At 38.2% G+C, this 27,706-nt stretch overlaps 1 protein-coding gene across 2 annotated transcripts in view; it reads right to left on the reverse strand.

Moving 5' to 3' along the window:
- Positions 1-6,060: 6,060 nt before the first annotated feature.
- CSTF3 (cleavage stimulation factor subunit 3) overlaps positions 6,061-27,706 on the reverse strand; it is a 68,276-nt gene continuing 46,630 nt past the window's right edge. For both annotated transcript variants that reach the window (XM_044259036.1, XM_044259037.1), the window contains 18 exons: positions 23,780-23,812; positions 23,296-23,393; positions 21,701-21,767; positions 21,584-21,618; positions 21,366-21,492; positions 20,163-20,240; positions 19,231-19,393; positions 16,511-16,620; positions 16,020-16,136; positions 15,688-15,762; positions 13,474-13,617; positions 13,021-13,123; positions 11,395-11,464; positions 9,791-9,986; positions 8,184-8,337; positions 7,419-7,513; positions 7,214-7,274; positions 6,061-6,800 (listed from right to left, as the gene is read on the reverse strand). In XM_044259036.1, coding sequence (XP_044114971.1) covers positions 6,598-6,800; positions 7,214-7,274; positions 7,419-7,513; positions 8,184-8,337; positions 9,791-9,986; positions 11,395-11,464; positions 13,021-13,123; positions 13,474-13,617; positions 15,688-15,762; positions 16,020-16,136; positions 16,511-16,620; positions 19,231-19,393; positions 20,163-20,240; positions 21,366-21,492; positions 21,584-21,618; positions 21,701-21,767; positions 23,296-23,393; positions 23,780-23,812 — 1,929 coding nt within the window. In that variant the 3' untranslated portion in view covers positions 6,061-6,597. The remainder of the gene's footprint in view (positions 6,801-7,213; positions 7,275-7,418; positions 7,514-8,183; positions 8,338-9,790; positions 9,987-11,394; positions 11,465-13,020; positions 13,124-13,473; positions 13,618-15,687; positions 15,763-16,019; positions 16,137-16,510; positions 16,621-19,230; positions 19,394-20,162; positions 20,241-21,365; positions 21,493-21,583; positions 21,619-21,700; positions 21,768-23,295; positions 23,394-23,779; positions 23,813-27,706) is intronic.

Raw genomic sequence — 27,706 nt, forward strand, 5'->3', positions numbered from 1 at the left:
ACTGGAATTCCTGACGTACCCATCCTGTGGCTGAAAGGGTGATTGGGCTCTCACAGATGACCCACTCTGTTAGAATAAAAAGTAAAAAGTGCGTGTGTGTGTGTGAGTGTGTGTACGTGCGTGTTTTAGACAGGGACACTCTATCAGAAGCAGAGCCATGAAGTTGGGTGTGAACTCCAAGTCCAGGAACAGCACAAGGCAAAATAATGCAGGGAATCCCTCAAAGTGGTGGGGGCTGTGGTGGGGCCAGAGGCAGGCATGGTGGCCTCCCGCCAGAGGAACGTTTGCTCTGTGACTATCGAGTGGTACTGAGCTTCAGGAGAGGGTACGCTTGTGCTCGGCGCGGGGTAGGGGGGGAGACTGTGATTTCTCCAAATCTATGCTACAAACTATGTTCTAATAGTGTTTTCTACTTGCAGTCAGAAAAGTATGCTGCGTTATGTGGTCAGAAGTCCTATAAAGTTTATACTCAAGGACAAATCTTCCCTGGTTTCATTGGAAGTGAATAGAAGTTCAATAAGTAGAACTTTAAAAGGACAAAATCACGTCTTTTATAGTGTGTCTTCAAATGAGGTCGCTTCTGGAATTGTTTCTGGAGCTGAGGTTGCTCTGTGGCAGCCATGCTTGTTGGTCATGGGGGCCCCTCATCCCCCAGGCTGAGAAGCCCGAGCGCGCTTTAAGTAGGCTCCATGCCCAACACGGGGCTTGTACTCACGACCCGGGGTTCAGGAGTCACATGCTCTACTGACTGAGCCTCCAGCCTGTCGCAGCCCTCCCCACCCAGCACCCTTTCACTCTCTTGCCTGCCTCAGCCTCTGAGTGTTTAGCGTCTTGTCCTGCCTCAGTCGAGGATGAAGGGGAGGAGCTTTACCCTTCATCCTTGAGTGAAGGGGTGGATGACCACTTCCTGTAGTCATTCTTCCTAAATCTTTAAAGTTCTTTTTTTTGCTGCCTTTTCTAAGGGTTCGCTTTTTATCAGATTTCCCGCCCCCCACCATGGGTTCCTAAATTCACAGAGTTAAGTTTGTACCATTTGAAATCTTGATGCATATTTTACAGGGACCCACACAGACTCTCCTCTCCCCGCACCCCCCCACCCCTACCTCAATGTCCACTGGCAGAGTTCTCCAGGTGGCAAAGCCAAGAATGAAGGAAGCAAAGTTCAGAATCACAATATTCATACTGAATTTTGTTGTTCTTTGAAGATAAGTGAGTTACTTCCTGGAATCTCATAGGATTATCACCAAAGGCCAGGAAACTTCATTTGGTCCCTCAGGAAATGTTTGTTGAGCATCTCCTTATAATCCACACAGCCCCCCCCCCCCCCACCAGCTCTCCCTCCAAGATACGTATCCTTTGGAGCAGAAATTATCCTTCAGAATTGAACTGGTTCTATATAATGCATTCTGACTGGATTTGACGTGATTTTCTACCTAACAGGTTTGTGGAAACAAGCGTGTTTTAGGAAAGTGCTGGGTTTATTTGGCGGTAGTGCTTTACTGTGGATAGAACCAAGCACCTTGAGAGTCCGGTTCATCATTGCAGCTGTGTTCGATGGATCTGATGCTCTCACAGATGAATGAACGTCTAGAGTAGTAACTGCTACTTTGTTAGCTCTTGGTTGGGTGGATGGATTTTCAGCCTAGGTGTTTTTTGAAAATCTCATTACATTTATTTTATTTATTTTTTAAAAATATTTATTTATTTATTTTATTTGACAGAGATCACAAATAGAGAGGCAGGCGGGGGTGGGGTGGGGAAGCAGGCTCCCTGCTGAGCAGAGAGCCGCAGGGCTCCATCCTAGGACCCTGAGATCATGACCTGAGCCGAAGGCAGAGGCTTAATCCACTGAACCACCCAGGTGCCCCTGAAAATCTCATTACATTTAAAGCAAGCTACACAACGCGATTGTTTGTGTAACCATGTAACCGGACTGAAAGTATACTTCAGCTAAGGATATCTTACTGATTGAACGCAGTAAACAGGTGCGTAAGAGCTTTTTTCTTGGAAGAAAAGTTATGAATAAGTCTGACACAGCAGGCTTATAACATGCAGATACTGGCTGACGATTGATGGGTTATTTAGCAGTTCCGTTTTTGGGGAGGTGCTTATGTTCTTTCTCTAAAACCGCACGATTCCCGGGAATCAAGAGGTATTGGTGCACCACCTTTCCTGCTGAGTTACAAAGGGAAGAGGTATTTGCTCTTTGATGTCCAGGGATTTTTGGCATGCTCTGGTTTCTGTGTAGAACGTTTGCATTAATTTTCATTTTGAGGCCGGGTGGTAGAGTGCAGAGACTGGGAGCTGCCAGGAAACCAGAGTTCTGACTCCATTTCTGTTACATACTAACTAGAGCAAATCAGGACCTATTTCCAGCACATGTAAAACGAAAGGAATAGACTTGATCGTTAAACTGCTTTCCAGTCCTGACAGTCTATGATGTGTCTCAGGGGAGTGATTAAGTACGCTGCAGTAGGATCGTGCACAAAGCTCCTGATTGAGGGGACCGTCTGGGTTGGAGTCCCTCCTCTGTTGCCTTCTTACTAGTTGTGTGATATTGGGCCAGTCATTGTCCCTCGGGCCCCTGCATTTTCATGTGTAAAACGGGGAAACGACTCACTCACACTTCCTGTGAGGATTACATTTGAGAATGGATATTAGAATGCTTTGTACAGGGAAGGGACTATGAATTGCCTTGTTAACAGCCGAGGAGAGCATATAACCCTCTCCACGTTAGGTGTACCTGTGTCTGTGCCTCGCTTCCCTTCAGTGAGTGCATTTTGCAGGCTGGACAGAAGGATTTCCTCCTGTCCTGGGATTTGTGCTTTTCTTCCGTCAACTCTTCTGTACTAAAGCTGGTCTTCCCGCTGCTCTTCTCCCTACTTCCATCGCCACCCACCGATTCCTCCCCACTCTCACCTCTGTATTATTTGAGCTAAACGATTGCATGAGTGAACAAATGAAGGATGGCAGATGATTGGCTATGAAACTCCTATTCAAAGGCATTTATCTCATTGAAAACATAATCTAAATAAAGAACCACAATGATGTTTGCATTTGTGTGTTAATATTGGATTTTGTATTCTAGAACTATTTCGTTCGTAGTGCTCAAGACAACTTCATGGGATGGAGGAAGAGATAGTCTGTAAGCGCAATAAGCTCTTTTAATTTGTCAGATGCTCACTGATCCCTTCCGAAAAAGCTAGAGCCCTGGAAAGTAAGTGTCTGGAACCTAAACAGGCAGAATTTAGTTGTTCCCAGCCCTGCTGGGGGTTTCTGTTTCTGTTGCCTTCAGAACCTAAGAACTAGGACTCATGTGTAGGCCTGGTTTAGGTTTGAAATCAGATGGGTCTGATGTTAGTAGCACTAGCCACATTTCACCATTTTTATGTTTTTTTCTGAACTAAACACCAAGAATGGTTTAAGAGTAACTTCTGACTTAAAGAGCAACCCCAGAACTGAAGAAGCACCTTCAATTCCATTGTTTTCATTCCTGCCACCTCTGCTTTCTGAAGTACTGTCTTCATCATGCTCAAAGCAGAACTCTGGTCAGGGTTCAGGGAGGAAATTTAGAAAATGGATGATTTGTTTTTCTTGGCTTTTATTCCCAAAGCTTGGTAAGCTGACCCTTTTGTCGAATATGTAAGATTTTACTTAGATCAGGAACATGGTACCAGAGTTTTGTTACTTTGTATAAATGATCTGACAGGACTTCTGAAATTTTTATTAAATAGAACTTCACTTAAAAAATAGTAAGTAGAACTTCACTTGCTGAGTGTCAGGTAAGAGGACTACCGACATTAAGGAAGTTTGCTTTGGGAACTGAAATATTGTAAAAAATTTATGAACATGGTAACTATGCTTTCACTGTCATGTAAATGAGCTCTTGGTTTTACGTGCTAAGCACAGGCCAATAGAGGGTTATAAAATTACCAAATAAATTTATAATTATTGATCAAGGTTAATATGCTGACAAAAGCATGTCTTTTCATTTTTTTCTAATGGTACAAATTTTGTTGTTGAGTTTTACATTTAATTAGTAGCTACTACCTTTTACTTTACTAGGAGTGGCAACACGGATAAAACCTCTCACGTGAAATTCAGTGCTAGAGGCTAGAGTTTGACTGATTTTGTTCAGGAAGGACTTAGAGTCTTTTCATCTTACTGGGTTCTAGAATTCTCTAGAAAATGTCCTTGCTTTTGCTTTTATAAAAAGGAAAAATACGGGTATCTTTTGGAAATTTCTGGGTCTAGCACTGTGGACACAGGAGAGTTCCTGGACAAGTAGGACTGGCTGTATGAGCATCCATACCTTAGAGTTCCAAAAGTCAATGCAGATTTCTAACACCATGCTGCTTGATCAACTGTGTCTACAAAGGGAATGATCAAATTACGCAGAATCATGTTAAAATCTAAACATTCATATATGTATAGCAGAACATTAGAAAATGGTTTCTCTTAACAAATAATCCTTTTTGTGTTTATAGATCAAACGACATTCAGGAAAAAAAAAATCTTAGAAATAAATGGAGTAGGAACAATTATAATGCCCCAGTGGCTGCTCAGTGGTACTTTTCATCAAGGTCGGCGCGCATGTGTTTTCTTTTTATTACGATGCTAAAAAAAAAAAATCATTTTTCATGCATTCACATAGCTTTGTTTTGTCGTTCATGCAGACATTACAGGCCTTTGAAGCCATTTGTCTTTAAATCACTGCCCACAGTAGCTGGGTGATGGACATTGGGGAGGGTATGTGCTATGTATGGTGAGTGCTGTGAATTGTGTAAGACTGATCAATCAGGTCTCTGCCCCGAAAGAAATATGTTACATTATATGTTAATAATAATTAGAAACAAAACAAAGAAAACCCAGAAACACTACCCAAAGATAGCACTTCAGGAGAGTCTGCACCTCTGTATTTTAATTCCTGGGAAGTTATTTGGTACTACTTGTGTCTTTCAGATTGTTTTGATGACAACCATATTAAGAAAAAGCTACATAGCTTAAAAGCAATACTTGAGAGGATAATACAATCTGAATTAGAGCCAGCTGACTTTGTTTATAGGATAAAATTTTAGCCTTAATGGGAAAAATACAGGAGACACATGCTTTGAATTACGTCAATATTACCTGGCTACATATAAGCTTATGCAAGAAAAAGATTCAAGATAATGTCTTTTCCATTAAAAGCAAGAGTTTTGTAGAAGTATTTGAAGCTGATTTTAAAATGCATTTAATCACTTTTTTTAAAAAAAGATTTTATTTATTTGACAGATCACAAGTAGGCAGAGAGGCAGGCAGAGAGAGAGAGAGAGAGAGAGAGAGAGAGAGAGAGAGGGAGGAAGCAGGCTCCCTGCTGAGCAGACAGCCCGATGTGGGGCTCGATCCCAGGACCCTGGGATCATGACCCGAGCTGAAGGCAGAGGCTTTAACCCACTGAGCCAACCAGGTGCCCCTATTTAATCATTTTTGAATTAAAATTCTAAATTGCATACCCAATTTGTAAGTTTCTTTATAACTGTAATACTTTTACTTTTTCTCCCCCCTTCCTTTTAGCTTTTATTCTGAATCACAGCCCTTAGGCTCAACTAGTTCTGTGTCTCGTAGTTTTTCTAGAAATGAGTCAAGAGGAGGTAATGTTGCTAACAAAGCATGAAACCAAATTCTTAGGACTTAGAATTTAAAGCTATCTGCGTGTAGCTCCTGAAGAACATGTTCTTGAGCATGGAGTACCTTCTGAAGTACATTTGTGAGAACAAGACAGTGGGTGGTGAAAGGAATTCCCACACATTGCTTTTAAAAGACATGAAAGGTAATATATCAGCCTCAGACTGGGGGAAAGAACATTCATACTTGAGGATTTCTAAAATGTTTAATTTGTCTCTTAAAATCAGATCCCTCTGTTTACAGTTAGCACTGAGGCCAGGAGAGGACAAGTAGGTAAGTGTACATAGAGTAAATACAAGATGACTTTTCTTTGTATTGGCACTTATTTTTAAAAGGTATTGGCTGAATAAGTAGCTATTTTAAATAAATTCTGAATGGAAGCAGCAGGAGGCATGACATTTTTGAGATCCTTTTATTTTTTTAAAGGATTGTTTTAAAATTTTAAACTACAAAACCGGTTCCATACATTCTGCCATAAATAAAAACAAACAATAAGGCAGGACTCTACATCAGCAAACAGAACTGTTTTCAGAAAATGTGATAAAATGCTTTACAATCATAAGCCATCCAGTTTTTAAAATAAAACTGTTGAAAACTCACAAATCTTCAAGCGGCACATACAAGACACCCTTGAAGAGGGAACAAAATGTGGTTCTGCCGTTTTGTGCTGTTCTCACATTTTTGAAAACCTAGTTTTGCTTAGAGCACAGATCTGTTCCATATTCTAAAATTCACACAGGTTGGTTGGTTTTTTTCTCAAGAACCATATGATAGAGGCACCAATGACAATACAACTTTGTTTCCAAGAACCTTGTAACAAAGCACTGTCTCCAAGAACCTTGTAACAAAGCATTGTCTCTTTTAAACATACGACTTAAGAGGCAAAAACGGAATCCTGGAGTTTTCTTCCAGAGCTGGTTGGAGCCTGCCTCACCGAATTCGCTTCTGCTGCCGCGCTCTGTAGATGTCATGAACGGGGGGAACGACGGCTCCCTTTTCTTCATCGTCGTCGGAATCTTCGTTGGGCCTCTTGACCGCTTTGGTGAGTACGGCGTTGCTCTCCACCGGGCCGTTGCCCTCCACCGCCAGCTCCGGGGCACCGCCCGTAATGATCCGCACGGCTTCCTCGACAGCTGCGCAAACCACACGGAAAGGCCTGTTGGGGGCGCTGCAGAGTCCGCTCTGGGGAGAGACTCTGCAGGCGCTACCTGACACATTTGCGGTTGGTTTCAGAACCTGCTGCTGGCAGAGCAAGGGAGGGTAGTAGTGATGCTACATAATTAGAGGAAAAGACAAAAGCGGCTCTTACAAGGACTTTCAGAAGCCCAGTGTCCTAGTGCGTGTTCCCATGAATAGAAAAGACCTGCTTTTGTGATGTTTTATCAGTGGGATTAGATGTGAAGGAGCCTCTCTGTACCAGAGGGTTTGATCACTCTGAGGCTTCAGGGTACAGCAAGATGGCTAGCTGAATTTGGAAACTTCAGGAGCAAAGAATAACGGTCTCCTGCCTAGAAGACGTCCCTAAAGCGGAGCCTTCATCACTTACTATTTGGTATCTTGCATCTTCGGAAAATTTCCATCAGTTCATCCACTTGTACAAAAGGACCCTATTTTGACACAAATAAATTTTAATCCCCAATAACTGACAAGTTAAAATCACACGACTTTACATTTTCCGTAAGACAAGAAAAAGCACACAAGTATTATAACCCACAGAGCAAGTATGATCAAGAAAATAATAGTAAACAAACCTGGAAGCAGATGGGAGGAGGGAGAAGTTTCATTAGAACGACGGCTGCAGGCGGCACTGGGAAAACGCCCCCGGGAACAGGGTGCAAGCCAGGTGCTGTGACACAAGGAGAAGGAATCAGACAGGAGGGAAGAATTTCTACACAGGGCTAAAATAAATCAGAAGTAATCTATATAGAGAGTTCTAGGTCTGTGTTGCTTTGTTCTGAACATTTTAAATTGCCTTTCGTGCTTCACATGTTTGACCAGCTAAAGTGGAGGAGAGAGCGCCCTCTCACCCCCAGGGCCGCTGGGAGGCAGAAAAGTAAACAATCCAGGGGTGGGACGTCAGTCAGTTTTTGTCAAAGACCATTTCTAAGCCTCGTAAGTCATGTGTGCGGCAATCCTGTTTAAAGTCGGTTACTCAACAGCATGTTTAATCATAAGGGCCTGTGTTCAAATAGGATCGAGAGGCGCTACTACCCATTAGTAAGTGTAAGTAATACCAGACAGCATCGCTGGAGTGAGTGTCCAGTTGTACGGGTAATTTGTAGGGAGCAGCATTTCTGCCCAAACTGGTTGCTGGAATCTGAATCGTTGAGGGTATTTTTGTTTTTAAGGGCATTCTTAACTCCGTTTGCGGCAAAGATTACAGCCAAGTCACTTGTCATAGTGACCCTGAGTCTAATAATTAACCTGCAATGGAAAGGTCACATCAGTCCCCCCCACCTCTGGATTTGAACCAACACACAGAGGTCTCAGTACTGGGTCTAAAAGTCATGGCTTACGTGCTAAATGTCGTGGCTGAAATGGAATCATCTGCTGAGTGTCTGGTTTAGGGTATTCTGGTTTTCTATCCACTTCATCTTTCAGAACAGGCACTATAGAAGGAGCTACCACTGGGTCTGGAATGATAGCTGCTAGCTTAGCACGGGAGACATCCTGAAAATGCAGAACAGAAGAATCCTAAACCTGAAAAAGGGACTTGAATATAATTGTGCAACTCTACAATCTTGAGGATACACTGAGAATAACTGGGTTCAAACCACAGGAAGAGAACTGAGAGGGAACACAACAGAGAAGTTCCTCTGATGCAGGCACTGGTGTCAGTCAGCCTGTCCAGAGCCCCTTTTGCCACCACAGAGGTAGAAGAACATCTCACTTTCTCAGAATCTGCTCATATGCCACCTCATGGTGGCAAATCTCAAGAAGTAGGCCCATTGCGGATGGCTTGTTCTCTCTTCCCGCTCACATTTTATACACATGGGAATATATTTAATCCCCCCCCCCATAAAAAGAGTTGAAATAGAAATAGAAGATGGAGAATGCATATTTAAGAAGTAGTTCAACTCGGAAATAGAGCTCTATTTTCATTAATTTCCATTTTCATCTTGGCAAAGTTAAAATAGTCCTTGCTAATAGGTGGTCTTAAAGGTCTTTTGCTTTTCATTGAGAAGTTAAACTAGAAGCTCAATTTCCTGATCCCTGAGCAGTCAGAGTAGTTATAGAATAGGAAGCTGGGACTGGCACAGAACTAGGGCTTCCACCACTGAAAAGGTCTGAAGCTTCAATTATGGGTCATTTTCCCCATTTAAATCTGGTTCATACACCAAACCAGCGAGACACAGGCCAGAAGAGGCTCCTGAGGAGAATGATGGTTTAGAGTATCCTAATGCTGGTTGGCTTAAAGGGACCCAATCTAGGATCTCTGGCTATAGCTTCCCTTTGGACTTCCATCTTGGGTCTTTGTTTTCATGACACAGGAAAAATCAAGAAATGATAGAACAATGTTTTTCTCAGGGGCTATTTCTGGAGCTGCATAAACATTAATCTTAGCTTGAACAGGTTCAGGGGCCAGATTTCTTATGATTCTCTTGTCTATATAGATGAGTTCCATTCCCAGATAAGCTAATTTCCCCAAGAACCTTCTGAATTACTATGTTAAAATACAAAAATCCCCTCGGGAACTTTTTGGACTTTTAAAAAGCTGTGAGGTTTCTTCATTATACCTACCGAAGCTACATTTGGTTTAAGATCTGTCAAAACACATTCGTCAGTTTTAAGAACTATTAGAAAAAACAATACCTAAAATGACATTGTTTCTTCCTTCCACAATACCTTCATGTGCCCAGCACACAAAAGATACAGGGCACTGGTGATTTCAGGGGAAGACTGAAATTGTTAAACCTCACTCTATTATTTTGTTCAGTACTTTTGATACTTAACGTTTCATAAACTCAAGGAAAAGCCCTGAACTTTTTCCCCATTTTCTGAAAAGCTATTCTAAAACTAATTTCTAGTTCAGAATTTGCTTTAAATGGATGTGTATCCATAAACTATTCTAAGACATGGGGCAAGTAGGGCTACTACATATCTCTTGATCCCAAGTACATACCTTATAACCAAGTGCTTTTAGTTCACTTGCCGAGCAAGGATATAAGTCCATGAACTTATATCTATCCACTAGTAAAGCTGTTTCTTTGCCTTCATACTCTTCTTTGAATGCTGTAAACCGTCTTTTCTCCACTTTGAGTATGCTAGCTAGATCACCAATGTTACTTTCAAAAGCTAGAAATCGGGCCCAGATTTCTCTGTAATAAATACAATCAGTACTTAATTATTCTAGGTTTGGAATAGGGAGTCCATTCACAAAAAAAGCCTGAAGTTCCCTCATCCCCCCCCCTTTTTAAAGATTTTATTTGTTTATTTGACAGAGATCACAAGTAGGCAGAGAGGCAGGCAGAGAGAGAGAGAGGAGGAAGCAGGTTCCCTGCAGAGCACAGAGCCGGATGTGGGGCTCCATCCCAGGACCTTGGGATCATGACCTGAGCCGAAGGCAGAGGCTTTAACCCACTGAGCCACCCAGGCGCCCCACCTCATCCCTTTTTTTAATTAGAAAAAGCTCTTTTTTTAATTAAGATTTCCAAACTTAAGGACAGTATAACAAATATCTATAAACCATCATCATTACCTAGATTTAATCATTGTTAATATTTTGCCATATTGGTTTCACCTTGCTTTTGCTTAAGTACTTGAAAGTAAGTTATAGATAACACTTCATCCTGCACATTTGTGTGTTTAAGCTTTTTTTTTTTAAGATTTATTTGGCACATCTTCCTATCCCCTTGTGGTAAGAGACACATTTACCTTAAAGAGGGTAAACTCTTGGTGGAAGAACTGAAAAAGGAACATATACAGACTTCCAATTTCTCCTGAGTAATGTAGCTTCACCATTTTGTTTAGTGGCATGAATTATTATGTGGAATACAGTCTTCATTCAATGTATGAATAAAAATATATTCTAAAATCTAACATGCTTCCTTTTGTTTTCTCATTAACATGGATTATTTGGGACATATTTGTACCTCAGAACTGTTGTTAACAGCCAGAATTAATTTTCTGAGACTCAAATGTCATTAAACACGTTTGTACTCAAGTAACACATGGAAGCCTACTGCATACCAGGAACGGGACTACTATAAAAAGCCTGTGTTGGCAGATGTTATTATTTGATAAGCTAAGATTTGGAAAGGTTATGAAAGGGTATCATCGGCTGAGCTGGAATTTGAACCCAAGACTCCAGAGCCTTATTATTTCCACTGTATCACTATACCATATTCCTGTTTGATAAAACTGACAGTCAAAAGCATAAACCAGGGATGTAATATATCAAACAAACTTTCAATATGTAAGAGTTTTTGATCTGAACCATGGTAAAATTTTCAGAAATTTTATTTGTTTATATCAATTTCTAGGGCATAGTAAACTAGAAAGAATATTAAAATATTTAACAATAAATGGCCAACACCTCTTTCAATTCTATTCAGTATATAAACATTTAAAAAAAAAATCTTAAACAGGCAGGTATTTGTAAATTAAGCTTCAAGAGAGAAGGGAGATTTCTTCTGAAACTTCTAAATAAACATTCATCCACAGATCACAATTCAAGTATTAAAACTGCCATCAGAACCTGACCAACAAGTTTTCCCAAAAGCTTACCCAGACTTCTCAGGAGGAAGGCTTCCAGAGGTTAAGACTCGTTCAAACAAAACTCGGGTATTATTGTCCTCTAGGATACAAAAAAGATTTTAAACATTGAAAAATTAAATTTTACAATCAACAGTGTATTCATACATGCTTCATCTCGTTTAATTCTCACAAAATCCTCTTCAAAAAGGTAACTATTTCCCCAGTTTTTGTAGATGAATTAACCTGGGGTTCAAAACGAATGAGTTGGGGATGCCTGGGTGTCTCAGTCCATTAAATGGCTGCCTTTGGCTCAGGTCATCATCCCAGGGTCCTGGGATCCCGTCCTGCATCAGGCTCCTTGCACAGCTGGGAACCTGTGCCTCTGCCTCCCTCTGCCTACCGCTCCCCATGCTTATGAGCACGTGCTGACAAATAAAATCTTAAAAAACGATTGAGTTGATCTGGCTTACTGTTACCGAGTAACAGCTGGAACTAGAAGCCAGGTCTTTTTTTTACCTGTAGTATGGCTCTCCTTCTATATGTACTGCATTTATGACAGACGATTTATAACTGATATCTGTGTGAGGTATCCCACTCGCCTTTTATCTTTTTTTTTTTTTTTTAAGATTTTATTTATTTGTGAGAGTGAAAGAGTACGAGTACAGTGAGGAACAGAGGAAGAAGCAGACTCCCGCTGAGCAGGTAGCCCAAAGTGGGACTCAGTCCCAGTACTCTGAGATCATGACCTGAGCCAAAGGCAGATGCTTAGCCTACTGAGTCACCCAGGCAGCGAACAAACATTAATTCTATAAGAGAAAATTTCCTTTTAATTAAATGCTCCACTGTCTCATTTTTTGGAGTGAAAGTCCTTTTCCAGAGTATAAAATCACTCAGCTAAAATACCAAATTGTTTTTAAGTTTTATTCTTTTTTACTATATAGGTATAAAGAATGCTGTACATTTTAAAAATATCAAAGCATTGATAGATAGCAGTGATATCTAACTCATTTAAATGGCACATAATTGTACACTTCTTTCTTAAACCAACTTTTACACCAGATCATTTTCTAGTCAAGAAATTATATGTACTGGACTGTGGGTAACTAGGCTAAATGAGACACATACATATGTATTCATTATATGAATCCCTCAGCCCTGTGCCGGGTATAAGGTCGGATCTTAATATTACAGCAGGGTAGAGAAATAAAGATGGTAATAAACATAATGTTTCTTTTTGAAATCTCTTCTCTAATAGCCTCCAAGCATTTCACTTTACTACTTGGGCATCTTTGAGTTTTGGTGGCTAAATATTTGTTGTCTGTTCCTCCAGTCCTGACCCAGGAAACAAGAGATGCGCATGAACAACACTTTTTCCCAAGTCTGAATTGGTGGCTTTATCCTACTAGTGATGGGACTTCACTGATGAGGTATTAAAGACCATTCTGCAGAGTCAAAAGCATCTACCATTACTCAAATACAAATTTATGGTTGTTAGGCCACAAATATTTCCTGAGTGCCTAGTAAGTGCCGGTTCCATTGTGATGACAGAATTATAATACATTTAAGAAAAAAGAAACCCAGCAACATATTTTCAGAGAATGATATTGAGGGTTTAGTATTAATTACATAACCATTATAGATCTAAAACTGACTTACCATTCAGGTGGGAAAGATAGTCAATATAGGCCAAGACATATTCTGGAATGTCTCCATATTTCTTTAGACCCAGCTCAAAAATCTTAAAGGCAACAGATTTGTCCTGGAAGTAGAAAGGAATGTACTGATTACTATGAAATGTCAGACAAGATACTCAAAACAATATTAAAACTATGACACCTAAGCAAGTTACATAAAGTATTAAAATGGAAATTAAAATCATATTGAGTAAAAACTGCTGCGTTCAAAACCAAGGTGTTTAATAAGGCATCAGTTAGCAGACAGTAGGGATTTGGATGATGTTCCATTTAATTTTACACAGATATACTTAGACTTCCTTTACGATACAGAGCAATTAAAACTTAAGGACAGAAACTAAGACTACCTTTTTTTTTTAAATGTATCTCAGATGAAAGAATCTATTTTACCTTTCTATTTTATTTCATCACTTACCTTACTACAGTAATACTCCATGAGTGCTGCAGTAACATAGACGTGGTGGCGGGTTCTGGTATCTTCTCTTGCTTTTTTAAATATCATTCTTCCAGATTTGATACCTTCTGCTCTTCTTGCAAACTTCATATATTGGATATATACCTATGCAAAAAAAAAAGGAATTTCTATTCTACAGATTAGGCAGAATGTGATCCCTGTAGCATCCAAAACAATCTCACCTTATTCTTATACTAGTATGTTTCCTGTATTGAATACCCAAGATATCAGAAAGTAAGCTTATAAATAGTGCTCTCTTTAAGTCCACAAGCAATTTTTTTCTGGTATTAAAGCTGCATGCAAATTAAATTTTTTAATGCAAATAAATTTTTAAAAATTGATACATAATTCACATACCACAAAATTCACCCTTTAGAGTGCACAATGGTTTTTAGTATATGCTTGAGGTTGTACAATCATCACTACTATCTAATTCCTGAGTATGCAATTAAATTATAAGAAGGTAATAAAAGTAAAACCATTAGAAAACATTCCACTAATAAATACCAACACCTAGAAACTCCAGATTTAATCTAATACAAGCATGTTTAATAGTATATGTTTAACTTTATATTTTCTTGGTTTATTGCTTTAAAAGCCCACTAACACTATTTTTCCAAAGACCACATAATGTAACTTTACTGATAAACTATTGAGTCATTTTATACTAAGCACCACAGAGTGCACAATACATGATAAATATGTAGTATTTGTTCAATGAACAAATGTTTCTGGACTAAGAATAGAGTCCTAATTTGCCCAGTTTTCATGTCAAACTATATTACCCAGTTTTGATAGATGTATGGATGAGTAGATGAATGAACTATGAGTTCCTTAAGGAGAGGGATTTTCTCTAATTTGTCATTATACTTCTGGAATCTAGCATAGAACAGTTCACTAAATGAATTTTATTTATATTTATTTATTTTAATTTTATTTATTTATTTAGCAGAGAGAGACACAGCGAGAGAGAGAACACAGGCAGAGGGAGTGGATGAGGGAGAAGCAGGCTTCCCACTGAATAGGGAGCCCAATGCGGGGCTCGAGCCCAGGACCCTGGGATCATGACTGAGCCAAAGGCAGGCAGACAATGACTGAGCCAACCAGACTCTCCTAAATGAATTTTTTTAAAAATATTTTATTTATTTATTTGAGACAGGGATCACAAGTAGGCAAAGAGAGAGAGAAGGGGAAGCAAGCTCCCTGCCAAGCAGAGAGCCCGATGTGAGGCTCAATACCGGGACCCTGGGACCATGACCTGAGCTGAAGGCAGAGGCTTTTACTCACTGAGCCACCCAGGCGCCCCTCTAAATGAATTTTAAAATGATGAATAAATGCAAACAATCAAAACAGTGGAATCCCAATACAAATAAACCAAAAAGCAGAACAGATCTGACTTCAGGAAGAGGCTCTAGAGCTGCGCACACCCACCGGAGCCCTTGCCCTCTGGATCAAAGAGCTTCATTGCATTCTTACAGAAACTCAGGGCTTTGAAAACCACTATTATGGAACAGAATTCAGGATATAGTGAGTTCCTGCCTAATTCCTTCCCAGAATGTTGGCTTCTCTTGTTTCCACTTATTTAAAAAGAAATATTTATTAGGCAACAATTATGTGGCATAAATGGCTTTAAACCATAATCACAAGGAAGGTGTTAAGAGAAAGCACTACTGCTTCATACGGCTGCATTAAAAAAATACCTGAGGGGGTGCTTAGCTGGCTCAGTTGGTAAAGCATGTGACTCTTCTGCCTTCGGCTCAGGTCATGATCTCAGTATCTTGGGATTGAGCCCTGCATTGGGCTCTAGCCCTGCATTGGGCTCTCTGCTCAGCGGGGAACCTGCTTCCCTCTTTCTCTGCCTACTTGTGATCTCTGTCTCTCTCTCTCTCTTTCAAATAAATAAATAAAATATTTTAAAATAAATTAAAGAAAATAAGAAAAGAAAGAAAGAAGAGAAGAGATCAGTAATTGACTATAAAGGGGTCACTTGAGGGAATTTCTGTGAGGTCATATAAGTGTTTTGTATCTTAACTGTGATGGTGGTCCCATGACTCAATGTTACTGGTCTGGATTCATAGAACTATACCAAAAAACCAGTGAGTTTTAATATATGTAAAGTAAAAATTTTTGTTAAAGCTGCCTGCAAAGGTGGTAAAGAGACATAATGTTACTCACCAAGGTTGGGTCAATATCCTCAATTGCCAGAAGTCTGTTATATATACTGTGAACCTTCTCATACTTCATGCGACTCTAGGGTGGTAGAGAAGAAGCGGATATAAGTAGACAGTCATAAATAAGCCGGATTCGAGCTCTGAGGAATTTAGAGGCTGTACCCCACAATGGCACCTGCTTTGAACATAAATATATAATGAGCTGAGGACTAATAACTGTTCATTTTGCATCATCTCTACCAAAAGCAATATACCTGGCAAAGAAGCAACCAGAAAAAAATTTAGTCCTGCAGTAAAAAATCCAATTATAAGAAAGTTCTAAATATTGTTACTAACCTCTTCATAATCTGCATATGCAAAATAAAGAAGCATATTCTTCTTTAATAAAGTGCTTATAGCTCTTTCATATATATTAGCAGCTTCATCACTAAATAATTTGGCATTATTCATATCCTAGGAGGAAAAAAAAGAAAGTTCACTCTTCAATAATTTTCATAGAGCTGAAAGAGAATGAAACAGACACTCACATATATACATATGGATACATATGCACTTCTGGATTCTAAAAAAATTCCAAAGACTTCTTAACACACAGAAAAATCATTCAAGTATTCTAAATGGCTCATCATTTTAATAGATTAAAAACAGTTCCTATATTTTAATTCTGACTAAGGTAGCCACATATAACAATGTCACTAAGCTTTATATTATAAGATTAACATTTTCAATACCTATACTTCATTACCAAAATTCAGTGTTGTATTTTTAACAAATTATTGCTCTATTAAAACTATGAAAAGGCCAAAGATGGGGAAAGGAATACATACCCCCTTTTCTGCAAGCAGTTTACTTGACTGCTCAAGATACTGGGCAGCTTCATACCAAATATCAGGGTGATGGCCAAGTACAAGCAGGCACTGTTCATAAGCAAACATAACTAGGGAAGACATTCACAAAATATTATTTAAGAAACTATCAGTACAAGCATCATTACTAACTTAGTAGGCTAAAACAGCCCTCGATTATGAATGATTAGAAATAAAAGCTATAATGATTTCTGGCACCATTATCTACCTAAGCCCCATCCGTTCATCCATCATTTATCAAATTAGTACTTTTTTTTTTTTAAAGATTTTATTTATTTATTTGACAGACAGAGATCACAAGTAGGCAGAGAGGCAGGCAGAGAGGGGGAAGCAGGATCCCTGCAGAGCAGAGAGCCCAATGCGGGGCTCGATCCCAAGACCCCAGGACCATGACCTGAGCTGAAGGCAGAGGCTTAACCCACTGAGCCATCCAGGTGCCCCCAAACTGATACTTATTGAGCACAAACTGTATGCTAGGGAATGTGAGAGATACTGAATGTATCAGTGACTAAGACTTCTTATACTCAAGGGGTGCCTGGGTGGCTCAATCTCTGGGCATCTGCCTTCAGCTCAGGTCATGATCCCAGAGTCCTGGGATGGAGCCCGTTTCGGGCTCCCTGCTGGATAAGCCTGCTTCTTCCTCTCCCTCTGGCTGCTACTCCCCCTGCTGTGCTCTGTCTCTGTCAAACAAATAAATAAAATCTTAAAAAAAAAAAAAAAGGCTTCCTATACTCAAGGAGTCTGTCCTGTGTTGGGAAGATATCATGAAGACAATTATAAAACATAATAACTATTATGATGAGGAAAGTACAGGGTACTCTTGAACCTGCAGCAGCAGAACTTTGCATAGTTTAGGGACTCAAGAAAGGCTTCCCTAAGGAACTGACATCTAAAGCAAAACCTGAGGAAGGGAAAGAATCTGGTCAGATCAGAGAGTAAGTGGAGCTCAGAAAGGAACAGGGGACATAGTGTAGACAAAGGAAATTATCTGCAAAGGCTTACAGATAAGAGTAAGACAAGACTGAGGAGTTGTTTAAAGTTCCAAGTTCTAGTTCTGACAGTAGCAGAGTTGTTTCTATCAGACTAACTCTCCTGAAAATAAAAATCATAAACCAAAATAACAAAAAAAACAAAAAACCCCAAAACTATTTCAAGGCATGGGAGATTGATCAAAAGAAACTTATGGCCAAGACAGAAACCAAAATACATTGAAACCTTAAAAAATCAGAACCACACAGGGTAAGATCCATATTTAATATGACTTTTCCCCTCAGGGACACATTGCTGTGTGTACAGGGATAGCTAGATCTCAAGTCAAATACTGAAGTCTTACTGGCTTGAGGGAAGTAACATGGCATTCTGAACTATAAGAATAGGTAGAAAGTTAAGGGGGGAAATCCCCAGCAAAGAGAGAGCCACAGAGAATGGTGCCTGAACATCTGAGCATAAATGCCCTCAAATCTTTAGTTGGCCTCTAAAATGTACTTACACACAGAAGAATACAAAGAGCTCAAGTGGAAAGCAAAGCTGAAAGGCTAAATAAAAGAGCTGAATAGGTTTCCTACCAGCTGCCCACTGTAATGGAGATCAAGTTTAGAATTTGAGTCCCATCAAGTTAGAGGTTCCGGGCAAACACCTTAAACTTCCCACTCCGTCTAAGGAGAAAAGACTTTGTCCCAGGACAAAGAGATTTACCATAAAAGTAAAGGCAAAACTAAAATAGATCCATCCTAACAAGGTCTAGGTGATCTGTCAATAATTTAACTCCCTGCTAAAATAAAACTCAATATTTTTCAGAGGAAGATGAGAGAACCCAGTCTTCACAATTTATCATTTGTACATCTGTATAATGTCCTAAAGAAAAATTTTAAACATCTAGACTCTGACAAAATAGGAAGATGTGACCCACGGTCAAGAGATAAAGGAACCAGGGGCGCCTGGGTGGCTCAGTGGGTTAGGCCGCTGCCTTCGGCTCGGGTCATGATCTCAGGGTCCTGGGATCGAGTCCCGCATGGGGCTCTCTGCTCAGCGGGGAGCCTGCTTCCCTCTCTCTCTCTCTCTCTGCCTGCCTCTCTGTCTACTTGTGATTTCTCTCTGTCAAGTAAATAAATAAAATCATAAAAAAAATAAAAAAATTAAAAAAAGAGATAAAGGAACCAATTCCATGATGGCAGACATCTAGAACTTCAGAACTACTCTTATATATATGTTCAAGGATATAAAGAAAAAGGTGTTAATAAACACAGAATCTCAACAGAGAAATGGAAACTATAAAAAAGAAACTATAAAAAATGCAATATATTTTTTTAAGAAGACTCCATGTTGGGTGTGGAGCCCAATGGGGATTTGAACTCATGACAATGATTAAGACCTGAGCTGAGATCAAGTTGGATGCTTAACCTACTGAGCCACTCATGCACTCTCCAAAATTTCTAGAATGGAAATATATAGAACTGAAAAGTATAGTATCTGAAATGAAGACTTCACTGGATGGGTCTAACAGCAGACTGGATATGATAAAACAAAGGTCAGTGAACATGGATGGAGAAGGATCTATAGAGCTTATTGAATCTGAAGAACGTAAGAGAAAAAAAGGACTGGAGGCAAAAAATAGCCTATGGGATAATATCAGTGGCTTAACATGTATGTAATTGGAGTCCCAGGAGGGTTAATCCTGTTACCTCTTTTTGTGATAAGCGTCTGATCTTCTGTACGAAGAGGGTTGCTCTTTTCCCACTGTATGTATTTCTTCCACATATCCACCTGCTGGGCTTCTTGGGGAGTATTCTGAGGAGGCACTGAGGGAGCATTGCGGTCCAAACCTTTCATTACTGTCTCATATTCCTAGATAACAAGCATTTAGAATTCTGTGGTGAGCCTTGGAACAACTCAGATATATGGAATGGAGTTGATCAGTTTGGAATACTTTGTTCAAAATGCCTATTTTCCTCAAATACCACTTTGTTAATATAATCTAAAAACTACTGAAGAACAGAGAGAAAGATAACTGAGGATGACATACCCAAGAACAGGTCCCTAGGCCTGAGTGAACAGAACACCTCTGGGCCCTTACTATAGGTGATCTAGGACGTCACTCTCCAGGATAGAAGAGCTGACAGATCAACATGACTGATGATCTGGTGGCATCACTACTGCCATCTTTGGAGAAACTGTCTTTTATAAAATTTCAATAGTTTGTATTACTAGGCTATTTTCCCTGCCTCTTAATAGTGTCAATGAATGGAAAGGTATGCACAAAAGACAAAAATCTGGTCCTAAGAGCTATGAGACCACAAAGTAGTACAGTATTCAAGTATTTATGAGCAGATAGGAGGAAAGCATAGAACTCTTCGTCAATCTCAGGTAGAACCTGTCTCCATGTCCTGGTCAAGTATTTTAAATAAAAGTGTCTTCCAAATGTGATTTGTTATATTTTTATCCTTTAACATGTGTGTAAAGAGGCATTTCATTTCAAATATATCTGCTCAGATGATGAAATTGTCATTAGTTAAGACTGCTAATAATTGAAAATGCCAAGAGGAACATGAAACAGGGAAAGCTCTTGTATAAACAACATACTCATTAAAAGAAGTGATCTGTTGGAATTCCATACCTTTGCTACACGTCTAGCATTCATGTAATCTCGACTCCGATCTTCAATCATTTTTTTAGCTAAATGAATATTGATACCCTATGAAAACAAAGAGAAATGTATATTATTTTAAAATGAAGTATGTTTTAAAATTAGTACAATACAGTTAATTTGTGCATTTACTAAATAATTTTAAACTCTATATTTTGAAACATTTTGTTAATAAAATAAAGGTTAATCACATTACATGCTTCAGGGATCAAGGAGGATCTGCTTATATCTGTTAGGAGGGTGTAGTAAGTCTCCATGCGTCAGGAATTTCTAAAGATAAGGAATGATTTGGAAAGGGTCTATTATTTCATATAAAATTCTATTAATAAAAAAATGCTATACAGATTCATCAGATTGAATAGCCAGCACTTTGCTTTAAAATCCCTTTTCTAACTAGGTCTGTGTAACTTTTTTTTTTTTTTAAGATTTTACTTATTCATTTGAGAGAGAATAGAGCATGTGTGAGGGGGAGGAGCAGAGGGAGAGGGAGAAGTAGACTGCTCGCTGAGCAGGGATCCCTGATTCGGGACTCAATCCCAGAACCCTGCGATCATGACCTGAGCTGAAGACAGATGCCCAAAGGACTGAGTCACACAGGCACCCCAAGAGAACAGTTTCAACACCCTACATAGTTCTTCCTCATTATAAGATATATAAGAGAAACTTGTAACGATACAGCTTACTTGGCATGTATGTTCCTATATATAAGCTGATTAGCTCAGCTAGTTAAAAATATGCCAGTGAGACAAAGATCTTGGACTGCAGCTCCACTGCAAGCCGATAAATCAAGCACTGTAACTACATCAAAGACTTGCAATGCAACTAAACATGCGTACTGGAAACAATTCTAATAAGGTCCCATTTCATAAGCGATGAATGACAATGTGTATGTATGACTGTGTGGATATGGTTTAGCATTGAATATAAGTGGTTTTGTAAGAATTATAATTTCTCCCAGGGTATTCTCTGAAAAATAATTCAGTAATATTAGAAAACTCTCAAAGCCTTACAAAAACATTAGAGTAGTTCTCTGATTACAATCAATATAAAAACAGACCTGTGTAGTACCAATATCCAGGTACCTTATACTAGAGAGGCTAGAATCCATAAATCCAAGTACATAAAAATTAAAAATGGCTTAGTTATAATAATGAACTACTCTGGCTAATTTACCTCTTCATACTTGTTATAGTCTCTCCAGAGTTGTTCAATGTTGATCATTGGATTAACACAACCTCGTTGATAAACTCTTCGGACAGCTGTTATTCTCTGATTTTCTGCATAAGACCCAACAGCTTCCCTGGCATTGGATAAAAAAATGCCAACAATTATAGTGTAGATAAAGCAACTGTTCTCATGGAAGGAAAAAAAAAACCTATAAAAATACTTACACGCCTTTTAAGAAATTGATGTAATCCACCCAAATCTAAGAAATAAAGTAAAATGTCAGTATCTTCCTTAATATTTTCAATATATTAAGTGTAAGTATGGAAATAAGTTAACTCTACCTGATAAGACATAATTTCCATTCCAATTTTATCTAGTGCAAAGTCATATGCTTGAGCCATTTTTTCTCTGAAAAAAATGTGAAAGACATGTTTATTTTTAAGATTTTATTATTTTTTTAAGATTTTATTTTTAAACAATCTCTACATCCAACGTGCAGTTTGAACTCATGACCCCAAGATCAAAAGTCACATGCTCGGGGCTCCTGGGTGGCTTAGTCCTTAAGCATTTGCCTTCGGCTCAGGTCATGATCCCAGGATCCTGGGATCCAGTCCCACATCAGACTCCCTGTTCAGCAGGAAGCCTGCTTCTCCTTCTCCCTCTCCCACTCCTCCTGCTTGTATTCCCCCTCTCACTGTCTCTCTCTCTCTGCCAAATAAATAAAATCTTAAAAAAAAAAAAAAAAGTCACATGCTCTACCAACTGAGCCAGCAAGCCACCCTCCTAAAGATTTTATATTTAAGTGATCTCTATACCCATGATGGGTTTCAAACTTATAACCCTAAGATCAAGAGTCATATGCTCTACTGACTCAGCCAGCCAGGCACCCAGAAAGACATGTTTTTTTAAAAACAAGTATTTGTTACTAAAATAGATCTACAACTAAAACAAAACTAAAACTAAAACTAAATCTATAATTTATCTACAACTAAAAAATATATCTAACACCGACTGGCTGGCTCAGTTGGTAGAGTATTGACTCTTGATCTTGGGGTTGTGAGTTTGAGACCCATGCTGGATATAGATATGACTTAAAAATAAAAACTTAAAAAAAAATTATAACTTCTGATCATATGATCAAAACAGCATTTGGACCTCTGTATAAGCAGAAATATAAAGATATCTTTGCAAGTACATAAGGTTCTTTTATGTTTAGTCTGTCGATGTCATTAATTTATGTACTTTCTTTTGCCTACTGTTTGTGAGCTTATCAAAGATAAAGCCCACGTTTCACTTAACCTTATATCCTTTAAACTGCCTAATCCTGCATGTAGCAGATTCAAATGTGGAAATATCTGGTTCTCTGATTAAGGAGGTAAGTTTTGTCTGAAGACGTATTAGCTCTGAAGTAAAATTTAGGAAGAACTTCCTCTTCAATATGAGGTAATAAAAGACAATGAGGAAAAGGAAATATAGAATTTTAGTTACAGAAATAACTTGCCTGTTCGTTATACAAAAGATGAGCTATTTGAGAAAGTCCATTACTGAGTTTTCATGAGGATGGATAGGTGGGTGTGAGTCATCATGGGGAGTTACGCTACAAGAGAACTGTCAAAGACACCTTTGAATACGCAGGCAGCACACTGCATAGTAAGCTGCCAAGAGTAGTGCTATGACAAGTAGTTAAGATGCTTTCTGTGGAGTTGGACAAGCCTGCCAACAAAGTGACTTGGTGTTGCAAATGTAGTGTTTTGAAATAGAAGGGCTTAGGCGATTCAATTCTCCAGGATAAGACTTTCTTTGAAGCACTTGTTCCAAGTTTTACTGATTTCTCAGAGAACCCTGAATTTCTGAAGTCGCCCCAGAGTTAAGAGAAGGTGGGACTGACTATGTGCCTGGAGAGGACATGTTTTCTTAAGATCTTTTTTTAACTTACTTGTAACTTGGCAGTTTACCCTTGGTTTCTCGAACATATGAAAGATAACACTTCCATAAATCAATGTGCAAAACCTTCATAAGGCATCTCTGAAATAGCTATAAATACAAGAAAATATTATCAGAATCCACTGTTAAAAAATTCCACATGCACGTGAGCAAAATGGAATATTAAAGAAATAAATTCAGCTCTGTTCATGAATTTATCTTCTTACAGAAAATGGCAAATTTAACAAATCCCTCCTATTTTCAGTTTAGATAATCAAAATCATTCTGATGACTTTTGCCAGTGGAGTCTATTTTCTTTTCTAAAATTTTTATTATGAACATTTTCAAGCATACAAAAAAAGTTGAATAAGTACAGTGAAGTCCTATATAATCACTACCTAGATCAATAATTGTTACAATTTTACTTTATTTGCCTATGTGTGTTAAGTCCTAAGTTACACTTCAGCATAAAATTGAAAATATGTTTGAGGACTCACCTTTTCAACCTTGTCATAATTTTTAGCTTTTATCTAAAGAGAAATAGAGAAAAATAGAGAATTAACATTATTGTTTCTAGAGTATTAAAACACCATGCCAGAGTTTGACTCATCTTGCAAATTCATCCCTATACTTTCCAACTAATTCTGCTTTACAAAATAACAAATAAGAGAATTTTGAGCATGACATGGATAATTATGCATTATAAATATGCCTTATATAAACTGAGTCTACACAGCTTTTCATACAATTGTTGAAATTTTATTTCAGATTTTGTAAAATTATAGTTACAAGGCAGATAGAGAAATATACAAGGCATCCTTGAATAAAGCCTCATATATCTACTAAAGACAAACTTTATTTAAAGCTTTATTTTCCTTGAATAGCTAGAACAATCTGAGTATGGGAGCAAAAAGATTTGATAACTTTGACTACAATTACATTTTAGTCACTGAGTCAACCTACTATATTCTAGGCACTGTGGTAGGAACTGTGGCTACCACAGTGAACAAAACATGCATAGTGTCTGTGTCCTCAGAGGACTTAGAATTTTAATGGGGAAAAGTAGTGCCAAAATGGGGGAAATACAGGATGCTTATGGGTGCACTTAAGGGGAGTATAAAACTCAGACTTGGGGACGTGCAAAAAATGTCCTGGAAAAGATGAGGATGTTAAAGATGAGGGGTTAGTCTAGTAAAGAAAGGGAGGAGTTATTCCAGGTAGGAGGAATCACATGTGCAAAGACCAAGGTTAAATATTATTAGCTATCCCTTTCTCTGAGTATTTTCATCAGATGGTAGGTGGATAATTTGATTGGTCTGAGACATCTTGGCTTGTGGTCCTTTTCTCTTTCCTGGCTTAAGGTGATTCAGATGAAAATTTTGTTTCTTTTGCTGGCGACTTGCTCTTTCTCTTCAGAACTTGTAAGATTTCCTCTTGATCTTCAGAGATCATAAATTTTAAGAGAATATGCCTAAGTTTTGCACTTTGAGCCAGCTCAGTGAGGCTTTGGAGTCAGACCTCTTGGGTCTTCACTGACTATCTACTTAACCTCTTTTTTCCTTATCTGAATAATGGGGATGATAGTGCCTATTTTGCAAGGCCATTATTAAGGACTCTGAGTTAATGTGAAGCCATTAGAACGCTGCCTGGCAAAGTGAGGACATAGTAATTGCCATTTATTATTCTATTAGCATAAATTCTGCCTGGAATTCAGCATGCCCTTTCAAGTTCAGAAACAGGTATCTTTCAGCTCAAGAATTTTTTTAAAAAATTACTGCCTTTTTTCCATTTTTTTTTTCCCTTTTAGAACTCCTTTTATACGCACTAGATCTCGTTGTTCTATTCTCAAAATCTATCATTTTTACCCTGTCTTTGAATTTTGGTCCAGGTTTAAAACTATTTCTTCCACTATATTTTCCAGGCCAATAATTTAGGTCTCCATGTTACCATTTTCTTCCATTTGACTTATTGCTATAGTAGTTCAAAAATAATGGGATTTTGGTTTTTTTTTTTTAATACTACACTTTCAATATTGCTGTGTTCATAGTATTTTGTTGAAGTTATTGTCACTCTGCTTTGTTAGGGGCCTGTCCCAACAGTTTCAGTTAGCACTCCTTTCTTGTTGCTGGATCCTTAGAGGTGTAGCTGTTTTTTCTATTCACTGAAGCTCAGTGTTGGCAGACCTGGGTAGCTGACCCTTTCTCTACCATGACAGCTATGTAGCAGGTGTAGACAGCAAATAAGCTGTTCATAGTCCTTGGGCATAGAACCGAAAATACATCTTTGCTCAAGAGTAGGAGGATTCAGCCTGCTGGTTTTCCTCCTTTTCGGTTTCTTGGAGCCACGCTGTTGTCAACATCCCTCTGGGGGTAGAAAGGCAGTTGAGGCATTCCAAATAATTTTATGGGTCAGTTTCTTACTTTTTGCCTTAAGTTCTCCACCAGCCATCTTCTTTGAGGCTGCTATAAAACCTGAGTTTCCTTACATTCCCCTGCTTGACTCAGTAGAGATGAACAGGCTGAGTTAAAAGTGGGAGCGAAGTTAAGTTCAAGTGATCAGTTTCCCAAATGCAGATGACAAATTATATACAGTTCTCACAACTGGCCAGGACAACCAACACTTATAGAGAAAACTGGCAAAGAATATGAATAGGCAATTCCCAGAAGAGAAAATGCAAATGTTTAAAAATAATGTGGCAATACACACAAACTTCCAAAATGGGAAAAATAAAATAATAGATATCACTTTATACCAATCAGTATGGTAAAAGCTTAAAAAGGGTATTAACACTACTGAAGTGGTATGAGGAAAGGGAGTTCATCCACTGCTCAAGAAAATATGAATTGTTATAACCTTTATGGAAAGCCTTTGCCAAAATCTATTCAAATAAAAAAAGTATACTTTTTGACCTAGCCATTCTGTTCTCAGATCTACCCCACAGAAACAAAAGCACACAGGATACAATGGTGTTATACAGTTATTTACTGCTAACTTCGCAGCAGCAGAAACAGTTAACAAAGTAAATGTCCAATAGTAGGGAAATGGTTTAATAAATTATGGTGCATCCATATCATGGAATATTATAGATCCCTATAAAATGAATTAAAGCTATATTAACAGGTAACTTGGGAGAGTTTCCCTGTGATTTTATAGAATGAAAAATGATTAAAATATGCATGTAGAATTCATTTTTACAAAACAATGATCAAAAATAAATCTAGTTATACATATCTATGTTTGTAGATGATTTTATGAGCATGGAGATAATATGGTATACACACACAAAACTGATAATAGTTATAACAGGCAGAGTTCTAAGGGTAGAAAGAAGAATAGAGACAAGAAAAAAGAGACTGTACATATGATTTCATTTATGCACTTAAGTTAAAAAAATCTATTTTTGTGTAAGAAATATAAACAAAAAAAATTTTTTTTTCTACATGAATTGGTCCTCTCTCTTAGATTCATTATTTATTGTTTCAATTGGTATTACATTCAATATATGTTTGTAGAAAAACTGTGGAATTCTCTGGTCTTGAATACCTGGTCACTGATTATCATTTATTAATTCAACCAATAAATATTCAACAGCCCTTCTCTAGAGCCTATACTGATGGCTATAACGTTAATACACAGCAGCTATAATCTTACTTTTTTGTTGTTGTTGTTGCTGAAATGCTTATTTATTTATTTTTTTAAATTTTGAGAGAGGAGGAGAGTTTGTGTGTGTGCATGCACGCATGCAAGAGAGAGAGCTATAATCTTACTTTTTAAACATTCAAATTTTAAAAGTATCAACCTGTATGCAGGTTGATGCAGTATGATAAAAATGAAAAGAATTTCATCACCTTGTATCAAATACTGAGTATCTCACAGCATCAGTGTTCCCACTTATAGAACAGGAATGATAAGAACATGTCCTATGAACACTTTCCAAGAATTGAAAAGAAAGCATCTAGATATTCCAGATGCATGAATCATATCAATTAACAAAATTGTGATCTAAAGGAGTATAAACTTTCCATTACATATTCTTTAAATAGAGCTATATAAACCAAATAACCAAAAAAGCAATGTTGTTATAATTGACCCCATTTGAGAGAAAAGCAAAGCTTATGCTGCAGATCATATTCAAATTCCATTGGTAAAAAATTCCACATTGGTGAAAAACCAGCACAAGAACATGTGAGCAAACTGCTTACTAGTCCATTTTTGTTCTCTAAAACATTATTATCCTAGGCGTTACTAACTAGTATTTGCACAAAAACATCTTACCTAGAAGTTAAATATTCTTAATATTTAGCAGTTATATAGGCTTGTACAGGAAACTACCTCATAACATAATCTTGGTTTAAATTTTTAAAATAATGAAAGAAAAAAAGAAAATAATGTAAATTCTAGATACTGCCTTAAATTTTACACCA

Source organism: Neovison vison, chromosome 7, assembly GCF_020171115.1.
Source record: "Neovison vison isolate M4711 chromosome 7, ASM_NN_V1, whole genome shotgun sequence".
In the NCBI taxonomy this organism is placed as follows: Eukaryota; Metazoa; Chordata; class Mammalia; order Carnivora; family Mustelidae; genus Neogale; species Neogale vison.